Source organism: Mixophyes fleayi, chromosome 5, assembly GCF_038048845.1.
Source record: "Mixophyes fleayi isolate aMixFle1 chromosome 5, aMixFle1.hap1, whole genome shotgun sequence".
NCBI lineage: Eukaryota > Metazoa > Chordata > Amphibia > Anura > Limnodynastidae > Mixophyes > Mixophyes fleayi.
Window position 1 is genome coordinate 201,534,317 of NC_134406.1, and position 20,693 is coordinate 201,555,009.

General features: G+C 40.4%; 1 protein-coding gene across 5 annotated transcripts in view; it reads right to left on the reverse strand.

Annotated features, from left to right (window-relative positions):
* LDLRAD4 (low density lipoprotein receptor class A domain containing 4) overlaps window positions 1-20,693 on the reverse strand; it is a 262,336-nt gene that overhangs the window by 19,901 nt on the left and 221,742 nt on the right. For 3 of the 5 annotated variants that reach the window (XM_075213262.1, XM_075213260.1, XM_075213261.1), the window contains one exon: window positions 5,012-5,166. In XM_075213262.1, coding sequence (XP_075069363.1) covers window positions 5,012-5,166 — 155 coding nt within the window. Of the gene's footprint in view, window positions 1-5,011; window positions 5,167-9,543; window positions 10,350-20,693 lie in introns of those variants that run through there. The other 2 variants (XM_075213263.1, XM_075213264.1) reach the window with 2 other exon arrangements.

Here is a 20,693-nt window from a genome sequence, read left to right on the forward strand (position 1 = left end):
AAACAGCGGCTGTAGGGACAACAGTAACAAGGTTACCCATGTGAATAGCAGCCAGGAGACTATAGGAATTCTCGGCTGAGATGATGCATCAAAGCACCCATGAGTGCAGCCCAGTCTACTCCCACGGAGTGGGAGGAATGAACACAAAGTCAATATAGACAGAGTCCAACAGAACCTGCAATGCGTGTCGTTCATAATACAGAAACTCCTGGTGATGGTCTGCTGAGCCACCAGATTTTCCCAATCTCTGCAAAATTCCAATCCAGTGGAAGTCAGTCTTCCTAAATCTGGACAGCCACTCCACATAAGATGGAGGACATGACCCAATTGGTGAGAGAACGCTGAGATAAGGTCCGAAGAGGTAATTACCTCCTGAAAGACTGGAACAGAATCTCCAGATTAAACTGAACCTTATACAGCCTCATAGGCTGAATAAGTGAACTGTGAGCCATAGCCCTGACATGACGGATATGGAAAGTAGGTTTACAGTCAAGTGGCCCCTGGCCTGATGCCTTACACCAAGGTCCTAATCAAACTCCATGTGGAAACCACACTTCAGCAGAATCATAGATGGTAAGGAATTAGTTCGAGAAAAAGAACATAGTGTCAGGCCTCCTCCTGGAGCCATGGCAGGAACTGTGAAGGGGTGGACCGAGCCCTTAGACAGAGGGAACACACATTTCGCCCATTCACAAATCTCTGTCTTTACAGAGGAAGTCCAGGAATATGAGCAGATACCAGATCAGTCAGGAACTGATCTGTGGAAAGTGAAGACCAGGATGGAAAGTGACCACACCACGAAGGCCCTGCACGTCCTGTGGTAGCCACAGGCTTCCTGTCTACCGCAAGGGTGGTCACTATTCTGGATGCAAATCTCTGTAACCATCAGAAGCCAGCCATAACAATCCTGATCAAGAGGGATAGCCAAGAATGATCACGGCTGTAAGGGGGGGGCCCAAAGGGAGGACTGTGTTAAGCCAAAAGACCTCTTCCCCCACAGACACCACATGATTAGAATACTGTATTCTGATCCAATAGGCCTGATTCAAAGTCATCAGCATTCTAAACAGAGGCTCCTATATATACCCACTGGATATTCAGGGGAATCTGCATAGAGGAGGGAACGGTTCTCCTCTTCGGGACTTTCACTGCATGGACATGACTGCCACCTCAACAGTAGGAACTCCGGCCATGAACAGGATCTAGGTCGTGGTGACCCGAGATGTAAATTGGGTAAATCCACTGAAGACAAAACCATGAAGCCCAGGTAGGAAGCTGTTATGGCATGCAGGTTGAACCTGCCTTGATAATGACATTCAGTGCTGACAAAGACCAGCCGAGGCGCAAATAATATTTGACCTTGCTTACATGAAAAGCCAGACTTGAAAAGCGAGGGCCCTGATGTAAACTGGGAAGAGGTCAAAAAGCCATCCAGATGAAATTGTAATGTTAAAGGCATCTCTCCTAATGCTGGGGAGCCAGGGACTCATGTGGTTCATGCCTTTCTCACCTACCGGTACAGACCTCGCTTGGAAAAACCCATTCTAAGAAGTGGAGTACCGGTCCTGGGAGTACTGCCATACCAGATCAGAGCCTGCGGTAGCCAGAGCAAGCTCTTCTACCTTCTCCTAGTACTACCAGTCCTGTTGCTATACTGCTTCCGGATAAGGGCTAATCAGATATCAAAGAAAGAACTGAGACCCCAGTATATCTTAACCCATGGTTCGAGAAGATACAGGATGAGGGTGATCCCCACCAGTCCCCCCTCCGCCTCCGTGGGAGAATGGCATGATCCAAATCAGCATGCACATTTTTAGTGGCCATCGCTCTCTGTCTAATGGCAGCGCCAGACATCTAGCGCGGTTCTGAAAGACAGCGGTCAGATAGAAAACCGTTGTTACTGCTTGTAACTGCAAAAGCAATATCTTTATGGTATGCCCTGTGCACCTCCTGTGGAAGCTGGGCCCCAATACTTTCCACTACTGACCCAGTAAGTGCATGTGCTGCAGTGCAGCACATACACCCCTATTTCTAAGTTTAAGAAAAGAGATAATATAATAAAATATCAGCAAAAGATAGCTGCAGAGCAGCCACAGTAAGCCCAACTCCTTGGGCACTTAAAATACACAGACTAGGAGGGGTTGCAGAGGAGAGGAGTTCAGTCAGCAAGTATAAACAAACAAATTTATTAACTTATTAAGAACCAACTCCAAGGCTCCCCACATACAACCCCATGGTAGCAGTGTCCCCCAGATAGGATGAATGAGAAAAAATAACATGACCAATACAAAACACAAAAGGACAAAAGAAATAGTTACTTTTGCCCTAGGGATGCTTACAACAGGGGTTCAGAAAAGGCTTAGGTTTACAACAGGGGTTTGCAAGAATAAAGTTAAGGAACCCTGCTCCAGTTACAATAAAACTACACATTAATCAAGAGACACATTTATTTTCTCTAATATACAAGGACCAGTTCTTGTCCTGAAATGGCTGGTAAATAAAAAAATAAAAATAAAAAAATGAAATTCAAACATACAAAAGGACTTTTACCGTGCGGCACCCCTAGAGCACCAGAAAATCCTGTCCATTGCCTGTCCTAATGAGAGCTGACTGCCTCCCGCAGCAACGCCTTTCATACAGACTACAGAGCAAAGGCACAATGTTCAGTCAGCTGTCTGGGTCATGCATGACACATGCCTTCCATCACAAAACGCAAAGTGGAACTTCAATGCCTGGAGCGGCACTAGAATGCACAGTCATGAACAAACTGTCATTTACTCCTTCCACTGTTAAATACAAACACTCAAAACAACTAAATAAACTTTGAATAAAATACAAGTTAGAAGAAAACTTTTCTGTGTACTCCGAGTATTACTGTTTTTTTCCCAATTAAATGGTTACACAAGCTGTTTAAATTTGTCACACTGCACCTTTCTAAAAAAAAACTTCCCATCCCATTAAATAACAGCTTTGATTAGAAGACAAAGTAATTCCTGCCTCAGACTTTCCACAGTGATGTGCAATGGAGCATGAGCATGTTATTTGCTCTCAATTGCACTATCACCTTCCTACTTAATTGTTTCATAGAGGAAAAAGCTACCCAAGGTTATCTACCTGGTAATAAGACTTTCCTCTGGACTACAAACTTTCAAGCGTTCTCTGAAAATCCACCTCTTCAGACAAGCTTATAATATTCCTCAAACACCCTATTAACCTCACTAAATTACCCTATTACCACCCTTACACAATCCACACAAGACAACACCCCTCTGACAAACATTGCTGTGTGACTGGATCATATAGCATACTATATACTGGCTGGACTGAAATGCAATATGTAGATTTAACCTCATGTATCCAACTCCCATTGTCCCATAGATTGTAATCTTGCAAGCAGGGCCTTCTGACCTCTGTCTGTTTTACCCAGTATTGAATACTGTGTTTGTCCCCAATTGTAAAGCGCTATGGAATATGTTGGCGCTATGTAAATAAATGTTGATAATGGTTTAGATAAGTAATTCCTATCATATAAAGATATTATAATGCAACTATATTAGATCAGCTGTCCTTGAACTAAGTTGGGAGTTGCTACTATAATTTACAGTAGATACTTTAGTCTCTTAGTCTCTCTTGTAGCTTTGTCCCTAACCATCACCCAGTCTTGCTTTAAGCCAGGTATGAATATAGATAAAATCAAAAGGCCTAAGGCTGGTTTATGTAGGATCTCCCAACTTCTCGTTTGCTCACTAGGGTCTATGCATCAAGCCAATTTCCTTTTAAAATTTCCATTTAAAAGGTGCGAAAACAGCCGTTTCCGCATCTTTTAAGTAAATTTGCTATGCATTAGCTACCTAACGTAGATTTCACAGAAATCTCCTACATTTAGGCCAATACCGTGCAGCATCGCAGTCCCCATAGATTTATATGGAGACTGCGATGTTCTGCAATGCATCAAGCTTTGTTGCCTGGACAGGTAGTGCCATCTCAGGATGGCGCTACCTGTCATTTCCTAATGGATTCTGCAGAAACCTCTCTGGTTTCGCAGAACTCATTACGGTGGCAGTGTTGTGCGCATGTGCACAGCACTTCGTTTTACCGGCAGCGCTAAGCTGCTGGTAAGCCGGAAAAAAAACATTGCTCCAGAGTGGTGAGTTCGCCGGGGCTCCCAGAGTAGCCCCAGCATGATGCATCTTAGCCGTACATAAATATGCATCACTGTGATGTGCAGCGATGCATATATAGCTGTACCGCATCAAACTGATGCATAGACTCCTAAGCGGCTTTTCATTAACTACAATCTGCCTTTTTTATGTTTAGGCAATATTTACTTTCTAATATCAACTAAGGAGACATTGATTCGACCAACGGCAAAAAAATACTGCTTTTGTCTAATACACAAATTTGGATTTTTGGAATTAGACTTTCCGACTGACGTTTGATGTAGAGAATATTGAGGATTGCTAACAGTTATGTCTACTTTTATTTTTTGTAAAGCCATATTTCCTTCTTTTTTTCTGTACATATTCACCATTCCAACATACATCTCAAGTTTAATAAATATTCTGTTCATAAAAAAAACCCAATCACAAGTTGACTCCAACCCTTATACCCCCCCCCCCATCCTCCCCACTTTTATCCTTTAGCTTGTACTATTCCACCATCTCTGTTCTTTTGGTTTGATATGTTTTGTATGTGTTAATACCTGAAGCTTTAAACGCCAGTTGACCTTTGTTTGCCCTTACATAGGTATATTTACTCTGTCATTCCTCACTTGTGTTATTTTTTGCGCTTTTTCTTTGAAAAACCTAATAAAAATCTTTTTGAGTTAAAAAACAAACATAAAACACAATCAATCACTTTCCTGTACTTGTAGAATACTTGGCCATGATTATTGAAGTTTCAGTGACTAGTCTTATAGAATGCACTGCAACAATTGGCAATCATAAGAATCACCTCCTTTCACAAAGTAACTGTTGTACAGGCAGAGAGTAGAAAGGAGACTAGAACTCACCGGCTGCAGTGCTTCTTCCTGTCTTCTGCTTTGGCTTTGTCTGTTAATGAAGGACCACGTTGAGAGTTTATAGTGATTCAAAAGGCAGATGATCACAACCACCATCACCGTTATAACCACGATTATGATAATTATCTGGACAAACTCCAGTTCCGCTAAAAGAAAGATAAAAAACTTATTAAGTGTATTACCAAACAGACAAAACGATGGGTGGACCATTTGTTGCAATACTATACACCCCTTCTTACTCATCACACAAACCAACATAACCATATATTTTAAGTACATTCATTTATAAGCTGTGACAAATATTGTATTCAGTATTGAAAACATTGCAAAGAAACACCACTAATTTAGAATTTGGTTAGAAAAAAAATGCATTTTCACAACGGATATTGCATGAGACCATGGTGTCAGTCTGTCAGAGAGTAGGGGCTATCCTACAGCTATCTAGGATATCTGTCACATTCTAGCGCTCTCATATATATATATATTTCTATAGTGTCTTGCACTAGACTCCATGTGTAAATACTTTATTACGCGACCAGCGCGTTAACTCCAGATTCTATGCAGTATGTACAAGCAGCACTGAATACAATGACCACTAACATTGTGTACATCCAGATAATACTTTTTATTACAATTTTAAAGTTTTATTCAACGTTGAATAAAACTAGGCTTAGGAACTAGGATTAATACACTTGGACCACTGAGGTGGAAAAATTGCAGCTCTACAGAGCAATGATTTTTTTTTTTTTTTTTTTTATTACCCCTGTCCTCACAGCCCAGTTTGTTGTAAGAGCCCCGCTGCCTCTTTCAGCGCAGTGTTGGTAGTCTCTTGGAGGGTTTAGGGCATGCTGTTTGCAGTCCCCCTACACATAGAGGAAATAGTGCTGACTTTACCAGTCTGAGCTAGGTTTTCACTACAGCAAGAAGCCTCAATGCAATTTAAAGCAAATTTGAGAAGAGTTTCTGGAATGTCACCTCAGAAGGCTATAAGTAAATTTCAAAGGCTATTAAATGACTACTGAGAACTGCCAAGACTGCCATAAAAAAAATAGAGAGAATATGGCACAACCCAACATCTTAAGTGAAGATTAAATAGCCTGTCTAGCCTCCAATGCTATGTCCTTTGGAGTAAGCTTAACAATGCACACCCTCCCAAGAACACTGAACCTACCATGAAGCATCTTTGCTTCAGGGACTGCAAAACTTGTTAAGAGAAAAATGGCTGGAGCAATATAATCAGACAAATCCCAATCTCATTGAGAATCTCTTGAATGATTTGATAATTAATGTTGACCATCAATCCCCAATCAACAGGGTGCAAAGGCGGTATAGATTTTCCCAAATAGACTCACCTGTAATATAGTAGCAAATGGTGCTTCTACTAAGAATTAAGAATGGGGGATAAATTCTGAACTAATCATCTGTTATTCTAGAAGAAATGAAAAGTTTAAGAGCTGTATGTTATTGCTCGTTTGACAGAGTATTTTGTGTGGATATCAGTAGTATAAATTCCCGGATAAATCCATTTTGATTCTATGAATAAAGTGAAAAAAGTGTCAGTGTGTGCGTGTGTGTGAATATTTTATAGGCACTATAATCCCCTGAATACTTGACTCGAAAGAGACCGGGTATGAAGAAATACTAAAATATAGTGCCAGATTCCATTAGGAAATTATAGCAAACAAAAGATTAAAGCAGGTCACAGATTACATGAGGACAATCGACTGAAATTATGAAAGGAAAGAAAAACACTACAGAACCAAGAAAAACTCAATTTTGCATTCAAAACAAGCTCAAAATAAGAATTCCCTTTTCTATTTTTTATCCAAATAAGCACAGTGTGTAAACTACTATTGTGTAAAACTGACTGACTAAAAGCAGTGATGTATAATGAAGTTAAAGTACCATTATATTCCTGATAGTATACAAAAAAGGCATCTGCTAAAGTACTACAGACTGAATGCACTCACTCACTTTTCAAAACACTTATGGTCATTTAAGGTAGAAATGTGCATAACTGAATGGGAGTTTCATTGTATTACATTTGTGTCATCACATCTCTTGTAGAAATAATACACTGAACAGGTCTCATCATTAACAGATTAGCACATGTATTTCAATACTAGGGAAGGTGACAACTCCCATTGTAGATTGTTTTGGAAGAAGCTGCTAAGTGGTGTAAGCCCACTCTACCCGCCACTTCGCACACCACAATGTAAACACTTGATTAATATCTGGGAGGTGTTAATATGCAAGGGTCCTCTATGGTGGCTGCAGGCAGGTAAGATTTCTACTTCTCTTTCTCCCTCCGTTCAGAGGTAGCTATTATTCCCAAAAGCTTAGCCAGTGTGAGGCCAGAGGACTAGCGCCAAGGACCCCTATACTAGAGTATTTGTAACAAAGGTCTTTGTTAATGTTCAATGCTACACTATTAACAGCTGGCTTGTTTAACCCCATCTGCAGCTACAAGCAACTGCAATCTCCTCAAAGAACGGTAGCCTTCTGCAAAGTCTTCTCTTGTACTATTTTTCCATGCAATTTATGTTGTACATTTATACCTCTATAAAATATTACATGGATCACAGCCAGTACACAGCATTAAGTGGACAGTTGAAATAAAATCCCAGAAACTGTGGCACATAACCACCTTTTTTGTGTTTTTTTTTTACAATGCCCATTCTAGAAACAAAAGACTAAACTATACACCAATTTGAACAATCTTCATATACAGGATTTGTATTTACCCAAGTTATTGCCCTTGATCTTGTTTATAGAAAGATTTACCTACAAATTTGGACTGGCAATTCATATTACCTGAAGACACACAGGTAGGTGATAAACCTACGTAAACAAAACAGCATTGGATATCAGGACAAAAAAGTGACTTTCCCTTCATGTGTCAAACCCCCATTACCTTATAGATCAAATAGTTTCTTTTTAAAGCATACATTGTGCTACGTACAGTTTAAGATTTTCCACCAAGCAATGGGCCCATAAAACATGTAAGGATTATTTTCAAAAACAAAAATAATGTTACTAGACCCTGGAACTTATTTGATTCCAATAAAAAGTCAACAGAATACACAGTTAAACTATTTCAATCGGTACATTGTCTTTCAATATAAATGTTCAATGTATATGTGCAATTCCCCAAAAAAAAACATCACTGGTTTCAATAAAAATAAGTGTATTGCAGTAGCTGAATGCATTAACTTTAAGCAGGTCACATAATGCCGAAATAAACTAAAAAAGCAAAGGCAACAGCGGTCAATAGTATTATCATTAAACTCTGGGCAGACATACAAGAAAAAGAAAAAAGTACAGTCCACTCAGTCTTTCCTAGAACGCAGAGTTCACAGGGACGAAATGGCACATATACAAGTGCCAAGAGATACCACTTCTAAATTTACCAAGGCTCAGGGGAGGATTCTATGAAGAGACAGACACATCCGTTCTCTGAATTACCATTAGAACATCAAAGCGTTCCAGTAGTCTGAAGTCTGGAAAATTTGTGGTAAGTTTCCGCCTAAACCTCACCCATAGTATGAACTTGACTGAGAAATACATAACAACCAACACAAAGTTCTTCTGTAATGATGTCATAAGCTCCATCGGTAATCAGACCAAACCCATGCCAGACTGTAAACTTCAACCCTTATTATGCAGAATTCATTTCACTTCAAAATTGTATGTATATTTGGAAGAATCAGAAACATTTAGGGCTCTGTCACTTAGCTACTACATTTAATTACTTTACTTAGCACAAACAAATTATGTTTTTCACTGTAAGATTTAATCACCAAATGAATCATTAAAAAAAACAAAACCCTAGCACATGGAAACATGCTGTAATCAGTAGTTTCAATAACACTTATAAAGTACATTAAGTTAACTCAATTCACCTGTCTTAAGCAACACAGAACTCCACTTGCATACCTAAAACATGCATCAACATAGTTGGCATTGTAACTGTAAAACTCTGATATATCTGTTACGTTATGTGAGGTTCAATGTAAACCACTACAGTTATACTGTATTACAGTAACTTCCATAGACAATAGTTATTGAGAATCTGCAGTTCTAATTCACACACACTGTACATGCAGGAAATAAAGATTTAACAACTGTGCTTCATAATCATTGTCTCCCCATAAGCTCGTCATCAGCTGTTTACAACAGTAATAACATTATATACAATGTCTTGCATTTATGCTTAAAATTGGAAAAATAAGTAATTTGACTGTGTGCCAACAGAGTCCAAGCGGTAGGTGTTTCCACTAGTGAGCACAGTCATTCATAGTAGTGCAAAAGCATCTTTTTCAGCACAAGAGTAAAAGTTTAGACTTCTTAACCTGCCAAAATAATGCAACTCCAAAACAGTGTATATACAAAGCAACTTGTACTGCTGGCTGGTACTTATAATAAAAAAACAAAGGCATACAATCAAACATTGTAAGAATCCTGGGAGCCATGTGTCTAGCAGCAGTTACAAACACAAGTACAACATGAAAATATACTAATACCTTTTACCAAAAACAGGTCTTTTAATCTAGCATCTTCCAGTGTTGTGGTGTTGAAGTGATCACTGGACATACTCAGGTCCTGTATGCACAAGACCCTGTTCTTATAGCATCCCACGGTTTCCTTTCAGACAAGTCTACCGAAGAAAGTGAAAGTCCTGTCTGTAGCCTAAACTTTTCTTTCTTTCTTGACTCTTTTCTTGCGTTTTCTATCAGCAGGACCCAGGTGCAAGACACAAACTACTGTGACTCAAACAGCAGACTGCGACTTCCAATTATCAGCTGCCATCAGGACAGCGCTACCGGCGCTGTGGCAGGAAACTGCTTGTGTTGTGGAAGGAGATAACAGAAATGCAGGCTCATGTCCCCCAGGCTGTCTGGAGCGAACCATCAGCTGTTTAGCAACATTTACCAGAGAGAAAGAAACGCTTGAACACACGTCAAGAGAAGAACATTGCAAAGGGTTACAGCGGTCCTCCTTGTTCACATTCCTCAGTATACAAAACCACAAGGAAACTGTGCGCTATGCTCTTCCTCTAACAACCCACTTCAACTTCACCAGCTTGGGAAACAAAAAAAAGTTGAGGCGAGCACAGAAGCTGGGTCTGGGAATCGCGATGCTTTCTGCTGGGCTGTCTGCTCTCTGAGACGGGGAGAAGTTGACACTTGTAAAAAGGCCTTTAATTCTTCCGCATTTCTGGTACAGGGCAGAGTGTGCGTCATCCCATAGTCCAAACACTTTAGTGAAGACTGTCTGATGTTCTCTGCAACCCCCTCATCTTCCCTCCCCGCTCTCCCTGTGCCAAACGACTCCAACTGCTGGCAGTTCCTCACACATGCTCGCTAAGCCAGCTCTGCCTTGGAAAAAGTGGATGTCACAGCTGCACTGTCAACAGTTCATCTGCTCCTGTTCCCTCCCCAGCTAGCATTGTCTTGCCAGTGGTGCACCCGCATCCACAATGACACACAGCAGCTAACCAGGCTACACTGTAACCACAGTTTGGGTCAGACACAAACACGGATACATACATGTTTTATGCAAGATTTGTTTTGCAATATTTGCAGCATACAAAAGGGCATTATTTTTAGGACATTACTAACAAATTAGAAAAGTAGCAAAAAACTAGTAAGTGAAAAACACTGACCTATGAGGAAAATGAGAAAGAAACAGTATGTGAATTTTATACACATGAGAAAAAAAAAAAAGTGTAAAAAACAACAACTTTTTCTCCTACGAAATGCTCCTCCCAAGATGTATGTAAAAAGAAAAAATAAATTATATTATATATATATATATACACACACACATATATACACACACACATATACACACACACATATACACACACACATATACACACACACATATACACACACATATACACACACATATACACACACACATATACACACACACATATACACACACATACACACACATATATATACACACACACACACACACATATATATACAAAGAACTGTTAAGTATCTGTTCGCAGACTATATAGGGCAACCATTCAATGCTCCTTCCAACTGTGCCAATTTAGGCAGGACAATTCTAGAGGACTGTCCAACTGCCCAACACTCAGGAAGGTTTCCCAAAGGCCTGGATTGTCGGGTTGTGTGTCCTGCTCACTAAGCATCTGTGAAAGGTGTGCATGGCAATACAGGGTTGTTTTTAGTGGAGGGAGGGAGGAGCAGAAGCTCCAAGTCTGTGGCATTGATGTGGCTGTGCCCTCTTTTTGTATTCCCAAAACTTAATTGTTGGGAGGTATGATTATGGTTCAATGGACCAAAAATAAAATAAATAATCACATGCCACCACTATAAAAACCAGCCGCTTTATTATTATTAGAACTCATTTACACTAAATACGGAGTAATTACTTCTACAGTGTGGGACTTATAGCAAGCCAATTACGAAAAGCCTTCTCAAAACAGAATATCCAACAACTACACTACAAACCACTGCTTCACAGCTTGCACCGATGAGACGTACTAATGGGGTTAAGACAGACAATAAATGTAACTAAGCATATTTAACATATAGTAGTGCACCAGCCCTGACCATTACCACTGAAGCATTTACACTTCTCCTAGGACCTCAATATCACAAGTTATTACACCGTATGTGTCAGTGTTCACAGTCTCTGGCTGCTCTGATAGTTATAGGTGATTACAATGTGTACAATCTGCAGCAGTGTTAAGCACTTAAAGATGACTATTGAGTAGCCATCCTTATATTACAGGAACACCTACTTGTCTGCTCTGTCATATTTTCACACCTTTCCTGACCTTGTCACACCCTAATGACACAATATACTGTCCCAATGATATCATGCATTTCCCTTGCCATGCTCCCAAGCAATTGTAGTGTTAGACCATCACACCTCAATTAGATTGACATGAGGCTCTCGAAGGAGATACAGGGATTATAGGGAAGAGAAAGTAAACAGTGGAAGTGTAGAAAATACCGAGCTCTGCATGCTTACTTTTATAATAAAATCATGTAAATATTTTAATGAATATATAAAACTTTTTTACAGGACTTTACCTCATGTCAAAGTGGCCCCTCTCCTTGGTGAATGGGTGTGGGGGTGTTATTTTGCTTTCTTTATGAAACTCCTTTGTAACGTTCAAGCTTTTCAATAAACAAACATGTTTACCCCTAGTGAGGTGCACATTAATTCTTACAGAAGGGTGGGGAAACTTATCTAGGTTAAGAACCCTTTTAGTGGAATTTCAGATATGTTCATTTAAAAGCAATTTATAGAAGGCAACTAAGTAAAACTTAATAGCAAACTGAGAGCCTCTCTCACCTGTGAAGCCAGTAGGGTCCTTCCACTGGGCAGATCATTTACCTTATAATCATCAACTGATCTATATTTGCTGCCATTTTCTAAGCCCCCCCAAGAGATGGATGGATTACATCACCAGGAAAGCTTAAACTTGTTGTAAATGGGGAGTGTGCACAGGAAACAGCACTCCGACCGGAGCAGTTTTTAGTGGACAAACCCAGATGATAATCATTTGACTCTTACCTGGTGGCTCCATTCTTTAAGCATTTACAATACACAGAAAATAGATCATAAGGCTAGTCCATGGGTGGTAGCAAGGAAAGGACGACATCCCAGCAGCAACAGAGGATTAACTACCAGGGTAACAGATACTACAGGGCTTAGAAATCTAGTTGGACTAGCAGGGTCCCATATAGTTTTCACCCATGCTCATACATGCCAATGTTTGAGATCTCCTTCCCGGGATGGGAGATCTCGCAGGCAATTTTTGGGGCCTGGCCAAGCGGAACATGTCACTTGGCCCCACCCCCTAATGTGTCACAGTCAGTTTGGCCTATTCTAGTGGGGGGCAGGGCCGCGATGACGCATGTACCTAAGCCCTGTCCCTACCAGCCAACTAATCGCACGGGCCAGGAACCGGGAGGTTGCTCTGCATTGCCCGGAAGGACTCCCAGAAATTCGGGAGTCTTTGACATTCCGGGAGAGTAGGCAACTATGCCCATGATGCGGCCCTACTCCTATCTGCTGTGTCCATGGTCACTAAACCCCCTGCTGTGCGACTGCTCACACTCCAAGGAATTTAAAACCCCAGAATACCTTATACATGAGCCAGCATTCTAGGCTTTAATTTTAAATTTTGTTCAGTGCGGAGTGTAACTAATGTTACCTTCCTCACTGAGCAGTAAGTGCAGCAGGAGCAGTGGTGGAGAAAGAGCAGGTGGCCACCATTAAGGTAAGTAAAGGGAGGGAGGGAAGGGCAGCGGTGTCCATCCTTAGATACTTGGGTGTCCAATAAAAATGTTGCTATGGGGCCAAAGTTCTACTTGCATCCTGCTCAGACTGCTGTATGTGGAGGGGAAGCATTTACACTACTTTCAAGAGCTTATTTTATCAGAATTTAATTCACAAATTTCAGTAGGTTAAATAATAAAATGTATTTGTTGTTAATGCATTCTGTTTAAAATAGAGTTACTTTTTTTTTCTGACCAGGTTGTCAGCTGTCAATGGCTCAGCCTACAGTAGGGTGAGCCATTGGAGCATTCACTAGGGGTATGATACCATGCAATGGGTAATTCTGGTTCATGTGGTCATTATAATAAACGCTTCCTATGGTGTGCCTCTACTCATCAGTGAGCAACAGTGATGGACTGTTGATGGGTACTGAATCTGACCTAAGGAAATGTAATGCTTATAAAACATTAGGCTGGTGTTGAACTTGTTTAATCAATACCTCATATTAAATATAAGGGTTCGGTGTGGTGTTTTGACAATATTAGTTGACCAAAAATGCAGCAAGCTGGCTCACGCATGTGCAAAACAATGCAGATTGGCCTAGTGAAGCGGATTACATTGATAAAAAAAAATTATACTCGCTGCAGCCATAAGGGCATGCCAATTACTACGCTCCCTTGTGTGCAATACAGAGGCTCTAACTAAATATACTTCAGTCCAGGGAAAAAAATAATGTATTTTTAACTGACTACAGGCTACAAGTACATAGAATACAAATAAAAAAATACAAGTATTTGTTTATAAAAACAAGTTTTGCAAAAAGGTGAGAATCCAGCCTAAATGACTTGGCGACCCACAGACACAGCACGGACTTGTAAAACCAAGACACAGAAACAAGTGGCTTACTTGATGATAGTAATAGTGTGGTTATAATAATATCATCTTCGATTTGGAAGGCGCCACTGTGTTCTGCAGCACCATACAGTAGGGACAACGGAACATACATAAAACAGGGACATACAAGGTAGACAAAATAAATGCAGAAGTGAAAACACAAAGTATGAAACATTTGTTTGTTTTTTTTGCCAGATAAGGTTATGCATCACAGAACAAATGTTTAAGCTTAACTATGTCACACTACTAAACAAACTCAATTGATGCTTCTTTCCTTTACCAAACACACCTACTCTTATATCTAAATCTATTCTTACAGTGACCAGCAGATGGCACTGAAAGAAGCTCTACTGGCTAAATTGAAATTCAGGAATACCAAAACAAAATCAATGTATGGTAAAAAACCATTGTATTTTCCAAATTTAACACAAACAAGCTGGTAAAGCATCCCCCTTAAAATATTTAAAATGGGCCATGCCTTTTAGGAAGTCTAAAACTCAGAAAACCTTTCCAGGAATATCATTAGTTGCCAAGTCAAATATACAGAGCTCATCGCATTGCAAGCTCCACATAAAATTGAAAAAAATAAATAAAGCATCTCTGAGCTTCATCGCAACATTACTCCACTCTGCTCGTCTATACCGGTGGATGTGCCGTGATGTGTCTAAGACTTATAACAATCACTATGAGCGTCTACACAGCACTAAAGTTGTACTTTCAGTGAACATTGTGTGAAGTTTGTTAGGAAGTACAGCCTTTGCGCGGTCTTACAAATCACTTCTCTCAGTTTGCCTCCCAACTCCATAAGAGAAAACAAACATACATAAGATTCAGTTACACAAAAAGATACATAACTGGAAACTATCATTGTTGTAATCAAAGCAGATTGCTTCAAATCTGTATTAATTAACTAGAGGAAATACAACTTTAACACCGCAACACTCAATATAAGGTACACTTAGGTGAGGCTGTATGTGCTGTACATTGGGCTCTATGATATGCTGGTTATGTGACCATATAACATTCTGTACAATTTTGACCACTATTAATTTTTGCTATACCATGATAAGCATTTACTCAAATTATACTAACAAAACAATTTGGCAGTTCAGTCAGAAATAAATGCAATATGGTCATGTACTTAACACTCAAAATTTAAAATGGCTAAAGGAGGACTAGGACTATTTATTAAATGGAGAAAAGCCTTCTGTTTGCGAATCTCCTCTCCAAAGGTGACCCATTGATAACGCCCATTGTCGCCAGAGTCTCGCCAGCTATAGCTTTCCCATACAAAGCATGGGGAAGACTAAAGAACTGCAGCATTACTTGTTAAGTAAACAAAACAAATTAATATGGTATCACACTTCTTTAAACAAATTACCAAAAGGATATATTTGATCTTTTCACATGGCCCAAATGATACTTTTACACAATTCTAGGAAAAACATTCATTGCAATCATCCACCCTGACATACCCATCAGTAAGGTTTTGTACATATGGGAGATGTAAAGCATTACACTAAACTAAAGCAATGCAAACCTTGTACTTCTTGCGGACATGTCAGTTTCCCTGCATCATAGTCTACTATTTTATGTAATGAGCGTTATTATAGAACACCAATGTATTTTTACATTGCGTTAACACTTATCAATGCTGCAGGCAACATTGTAATTGCTGCAAAGTAAACAGACTAACATTTTGCAGAAGTGTGTGTGGGGAGGGGGCAATGGCTGGGAGTATGCATGCTTAGAATAGCAGATGGATCAAAAATCGCCAGGCCCCCCACTAACCTCCGGGGCCCCATGACCACTGCACCCATGTGGTGGCAGTAGTTCTATCACTGCAATAGGCAAGCACAATAAAAGTTTTGTTCTGCAAAACTATGAATCCCAACATAACTCATGAACCTAGCTAACTTATCACTGGGATTGAGAGAAGCAGTTTAATAACAGACGCAAAATCTATTCATATATTTAAAGTACTTTATTGTTCTTAAGGCATGAGTCATTTCTGGAGAAATCTATTTGCAAGAATAAATAGTGCACACAATAGGGAAGGAAAAAGGAAACCTTCACTGACATTACACCATTGGTTTTTTTTTTACGCTCCCTGACAGATACCCCAATACAGACTGCAGAAAACGGATGCAGGCAAATCTCAGTAATCCTAACAATCACTTCCTCTCCTGCATTCAATTTTTTTTTTATTTTTATTTTTATATTCAAGCCAAACCACTTTCCACCACTTAAAAATTACAAAAAAACAATGCAAACAAGCAGCATAAAACATGTTTCTGTTCCTCTCTAGCATATCATCACTGACAATAAGCAAATCCAGCACAGCAGCAGTTACTTTTTGGAACGTCATTTACATGACAGTCCTATGTTCTTGTTGTAAAGCATTAAGAGTCAATACTGCAGCCCACGATACAGCCAAGTGCAAAGTCAGAAACCCACAACTCTCACCCTGTTTGGGGTTCATTGTATATTTGCATATTATCTTTAGGGAATTGTTCAAAAGTGCTCAAGCAGTTTTCGTTTTGAGTAAGGCCATCTCGTTACTGCTCAACATGTTGAAAGAAAAGCCCCTGATCTACTCCTGAAATGCTCTGTTAAAACTGAGGGAAAGTACAAGGTTTTGTCTACACTTTTAACAGCTGTTTTTCAATACACATGTGTACAAGCTCTTAAGGTGTGGGGCAAATACCAAGCCTTGCCTTTGTGCCAGCCAATAAAGAAATGTGAGCCTTACTCTACACAGGCATGTCTTAGGTAGGTAGCAATCTGTCTATAAGTAGGACTATGCCTCCGCTTCTGCCTGTGACTGTTGAATACCCAGTTGGTAAACCACTGATTCAAGGGGCTGACATATAAATGACATTCCCAGAAGTAATTACAACAATAAAGTTGCTTTCTTACTAGCTTAACTAGATTTAAAAGCAAATACTGATGTAATTTGTAACAAAAAATCTAAAACTAATTGTGTGTCTGAAAATTAGGATCTAATGGCTGACCCTTTACAATACACCTGTATGTATCAGGTATTGTTACACAGATTACCTCATCGTCTAGCACAAAGGCCAGACTGGGAATGCACAATAGTTTAAGGTTGGCATGAAGCAGCTTGAATCTGTGTACATACTGAGCATAACCTCTCCCCTACTGAGCAGTGTGCAAAGGTCACACACAAAAAAAAAGTCTGTGTCAAGTATACTAAACCTGAGCCACCAAGTCTCTGTGGTGTTCCTGGGAGTCACAGAAATTTTCATTATTTGGTCTCATGCACAGGACACTATTTATTAATCAGCCTCACCACCTTGGTGAATGGTGTGCCAACTGTACCAAGGATTAGGACAACTGCCCCTTATGCAAAATGTACATTATGATATTTGTAAGTGCCGGCCACTGTATAACAAATCAAACAAAAACAAGTATATGTGAGGATGATGTAGTTACAGATGTGAGATGGGGGATAAAGATGGTTGTGAAAGATCATGAAAGGTTTACGGTCTAGGGGTGGAGGGCAAAGTGAGGACAATAGGAGCTAGTGGGGGGAGGGGGAGGGGGAGGGGGGAGGGGACAAGAGTGGCATTTAGAAAATTTTGTAGCAGGGATAGCTGGGTGAGGGGAAGATGACAGGATGTAAAAGGTAGTTAGTTAAAGTAGGAGATAATGGCAAAACAGAAGAGTTTTTGTAACTGTAGTAAGATAGGGGCATATCATGGCTATATTTTTACGGAGGCACATTGATAGCGAGAGGGACTGGATTTGTGGTGTAAAGCTGAGGGCATAGCCTATGATAATGCCAAGTCAGAGGGCATGTGGAACTAGAGAGAGAGACTTGAGAGGGGGTCATGACACTGTTGGGAGGAAAAGGAGTTTAATGCTGAACTTTAGATAGCATTGAGATCTCCAAGTGGAAATGTCAGAGGGATTTGAGGGACAGAGGATAAAGAGGAGAGCGGTCAGGGGAGACGAGGTAGATTTGGATGTCAAAAAGTAAAGGGGAACCAGGAGAGAACATTATTTTGAAGGCCGAGTGAGTGAACTGTTTGCAGAGTGGTCAATTGTACCAAAAGTGCCAGAAAGTTCAAGGAGGAGGCATAGGGAGAAATTACTCAAGTGTCAAGGTTGCGGGTTAGAAGACTGTGATGGATCTGTGTGGTTAAGGAATTTGAGTAGGGATAAGAGAGCCTTTGACTTAGCTAGGGATACATTTATGGTTACTTTATTGATGGCGATCTAATCTACGGCTATAGGGAGAGTAGTGTTGTAGAAAGACTGTCACATCAGTGTAATAATATGATTAAGTACTGGTACAAGTGAGGCTGAGAAGCAAATCAAGTTGAATATATTTCGGTGCCTCTGTGTGCACACAAATTTGTGTGCAGGAGACAAGGTGAGGCAGAAGGAAAAGAAGTTGTGATCGTAGAGCGGGAAGACAGCTGCAGAAGCTGGAGATGGAGAAAAGATAGGAGAACATTACATCCAGGAAGTGTCCATCAGAATGGGTGGTAGGTGAGTACACTGGGGAAGACCAATGGTGAGAAGACTTTAGAGGCAGTTTCAGTAGGGTTATCAATGGGGATGTTGAGACCCTCTAGAATGAGAGCAGGAAAGGTCAGTGTATAGGAACTGAGAAAACCCATTTGCAAAGTTGAATTTGGAGACTGGGCCTGCAGAGCAATAAATAACTGCAACATAGAAGCGGAGCAAAGAGAAATGACGTCTGATACTGACTTCAGTTTACAAGAAGAGGATGGGGAATTCTGGGGAATGACACACAAAGTGTAACCAGATGATAGTGGGAGGGCAACGCCACCACCATGTCGGCCACCAGATCGAGGTGTGTAGGTGACAGCTTTATCCTGATCTGTGGGAAACTATGGATGTATTGCCTGTTCACTGCTGCTCTGCCATGCCGCACACATGGAGGGGAGGAGGGAAGGGGCAACCTAGCGGTACAAAAGCCCCCATCGTGTTGTAGCCACACCCCCATCAGTGTTGAGGCCACCTACCCAAATGTTAGGAGGTATGATGTACACAGAACATTTCAAAAATAAGTTTCTAAAATGTAAACACTGACAAAATTTATGAGAACTTAACTTTAAAAAATGACTTTACCCCAATTTTTCCTCACAAAATGCATAACCTGTGCATACCTATCATCAATGTGTTCTTTTACCTGTACATTTTTCAGTTTCCTAAAGAACCTGCTTGACTCGTCCAAACATAAAAAGCTGTAAGAGGTCTTACAATCTATAGAAGAGGAGTCAGATATGTGAGCTTTGGTGTCACATACTGCATATTGTTAGGCTGTGCATATTAGTTGGGCTAGGAGATTCAATCACACAGCAATGTTGGTTTTGGGGTCAGATGTTTTGTATTTTTGAGTAGTGCAGATAGGAAAAGATATGCAAGTTTTGATTGAAATGTTTAGAGGGCTAGAATTGGGTAGGGTAGGAAGGCATAGAGAGGTGAAGAGGGCTTAGTGAAAGGCGAATATCCAGGGAACAGTTAAATAGTTGAAGGCTAGGGGAAAGTCTTGTACAAGAGAGGGAATAGGAGTATGTACAATCTCTAATTGGAATTGGGAGACAATGAGTGTAGATGAGGGAGCAGATCTTGGGCAGAGCCGAGGGATCGAGTTGGAAAGAAATGTATGTTAATTACAACTAACCAGGTTGCAATTTATCTTTGTCATTTTATGCCACTATACAATCATCATCAATTTATAAATGCGCCACTAATTCTGCAGCACTGTACAGAGAACTCATTCACATCAGTCCCTGCCCCATTGGAGCTTACAGTCTAAATTCCCTAATATAGACACAGACACACACACACACACACACATACATACATACATACATACAGAGAGGTAGAGACTATGGTCAATTTTTGATAGCAGCCTATTAACCTACCAGTATGTTTTTGGAGTGTGGGAGGAAACCGGAGCACCCGGAGAAAACCCACGCAAACACAGGGAGAACATACAAACTCCACACAGATAAGGCCATGGTCGGGAATCAAACTCATGACCCCAGTGCTGTGAAGAACAAGTGCTAACCACTAGGCCACTGTGCTGCCCATACAACAGCTCATGTTTTGCCATACTTGTGTTAACGTTCACCACTGTTGTTGAAGTGTGTGTAAAGGGTCACATTATTATATTCATTTACCTATGGGTGCTGCCTGAAACAAATTGCCACTCATGTTTAAAGCTGTAAATAAAATAAATTTCATTTATATATTGACTTTTTCCAACTAAGCTATGCCTTGAGTACTGACCTTGTTTGCTATTTTAAGCTGGTGAGCATGTCTGTGCTATAGCAGGCGCTGCTGTCAGGGGCTCTGGCTGCTGAGAAAGCAGCTTTAACACTGCCAGTAACATACGGCGACAACTTATCTATTCAGTCGCTCCTACTAGCCGGCTGGTTAGAATTGTTGCAGTAACTGAGGGGGGCATACATTAGAGGCGACTTATAGATCATCAACTTACAAAGTA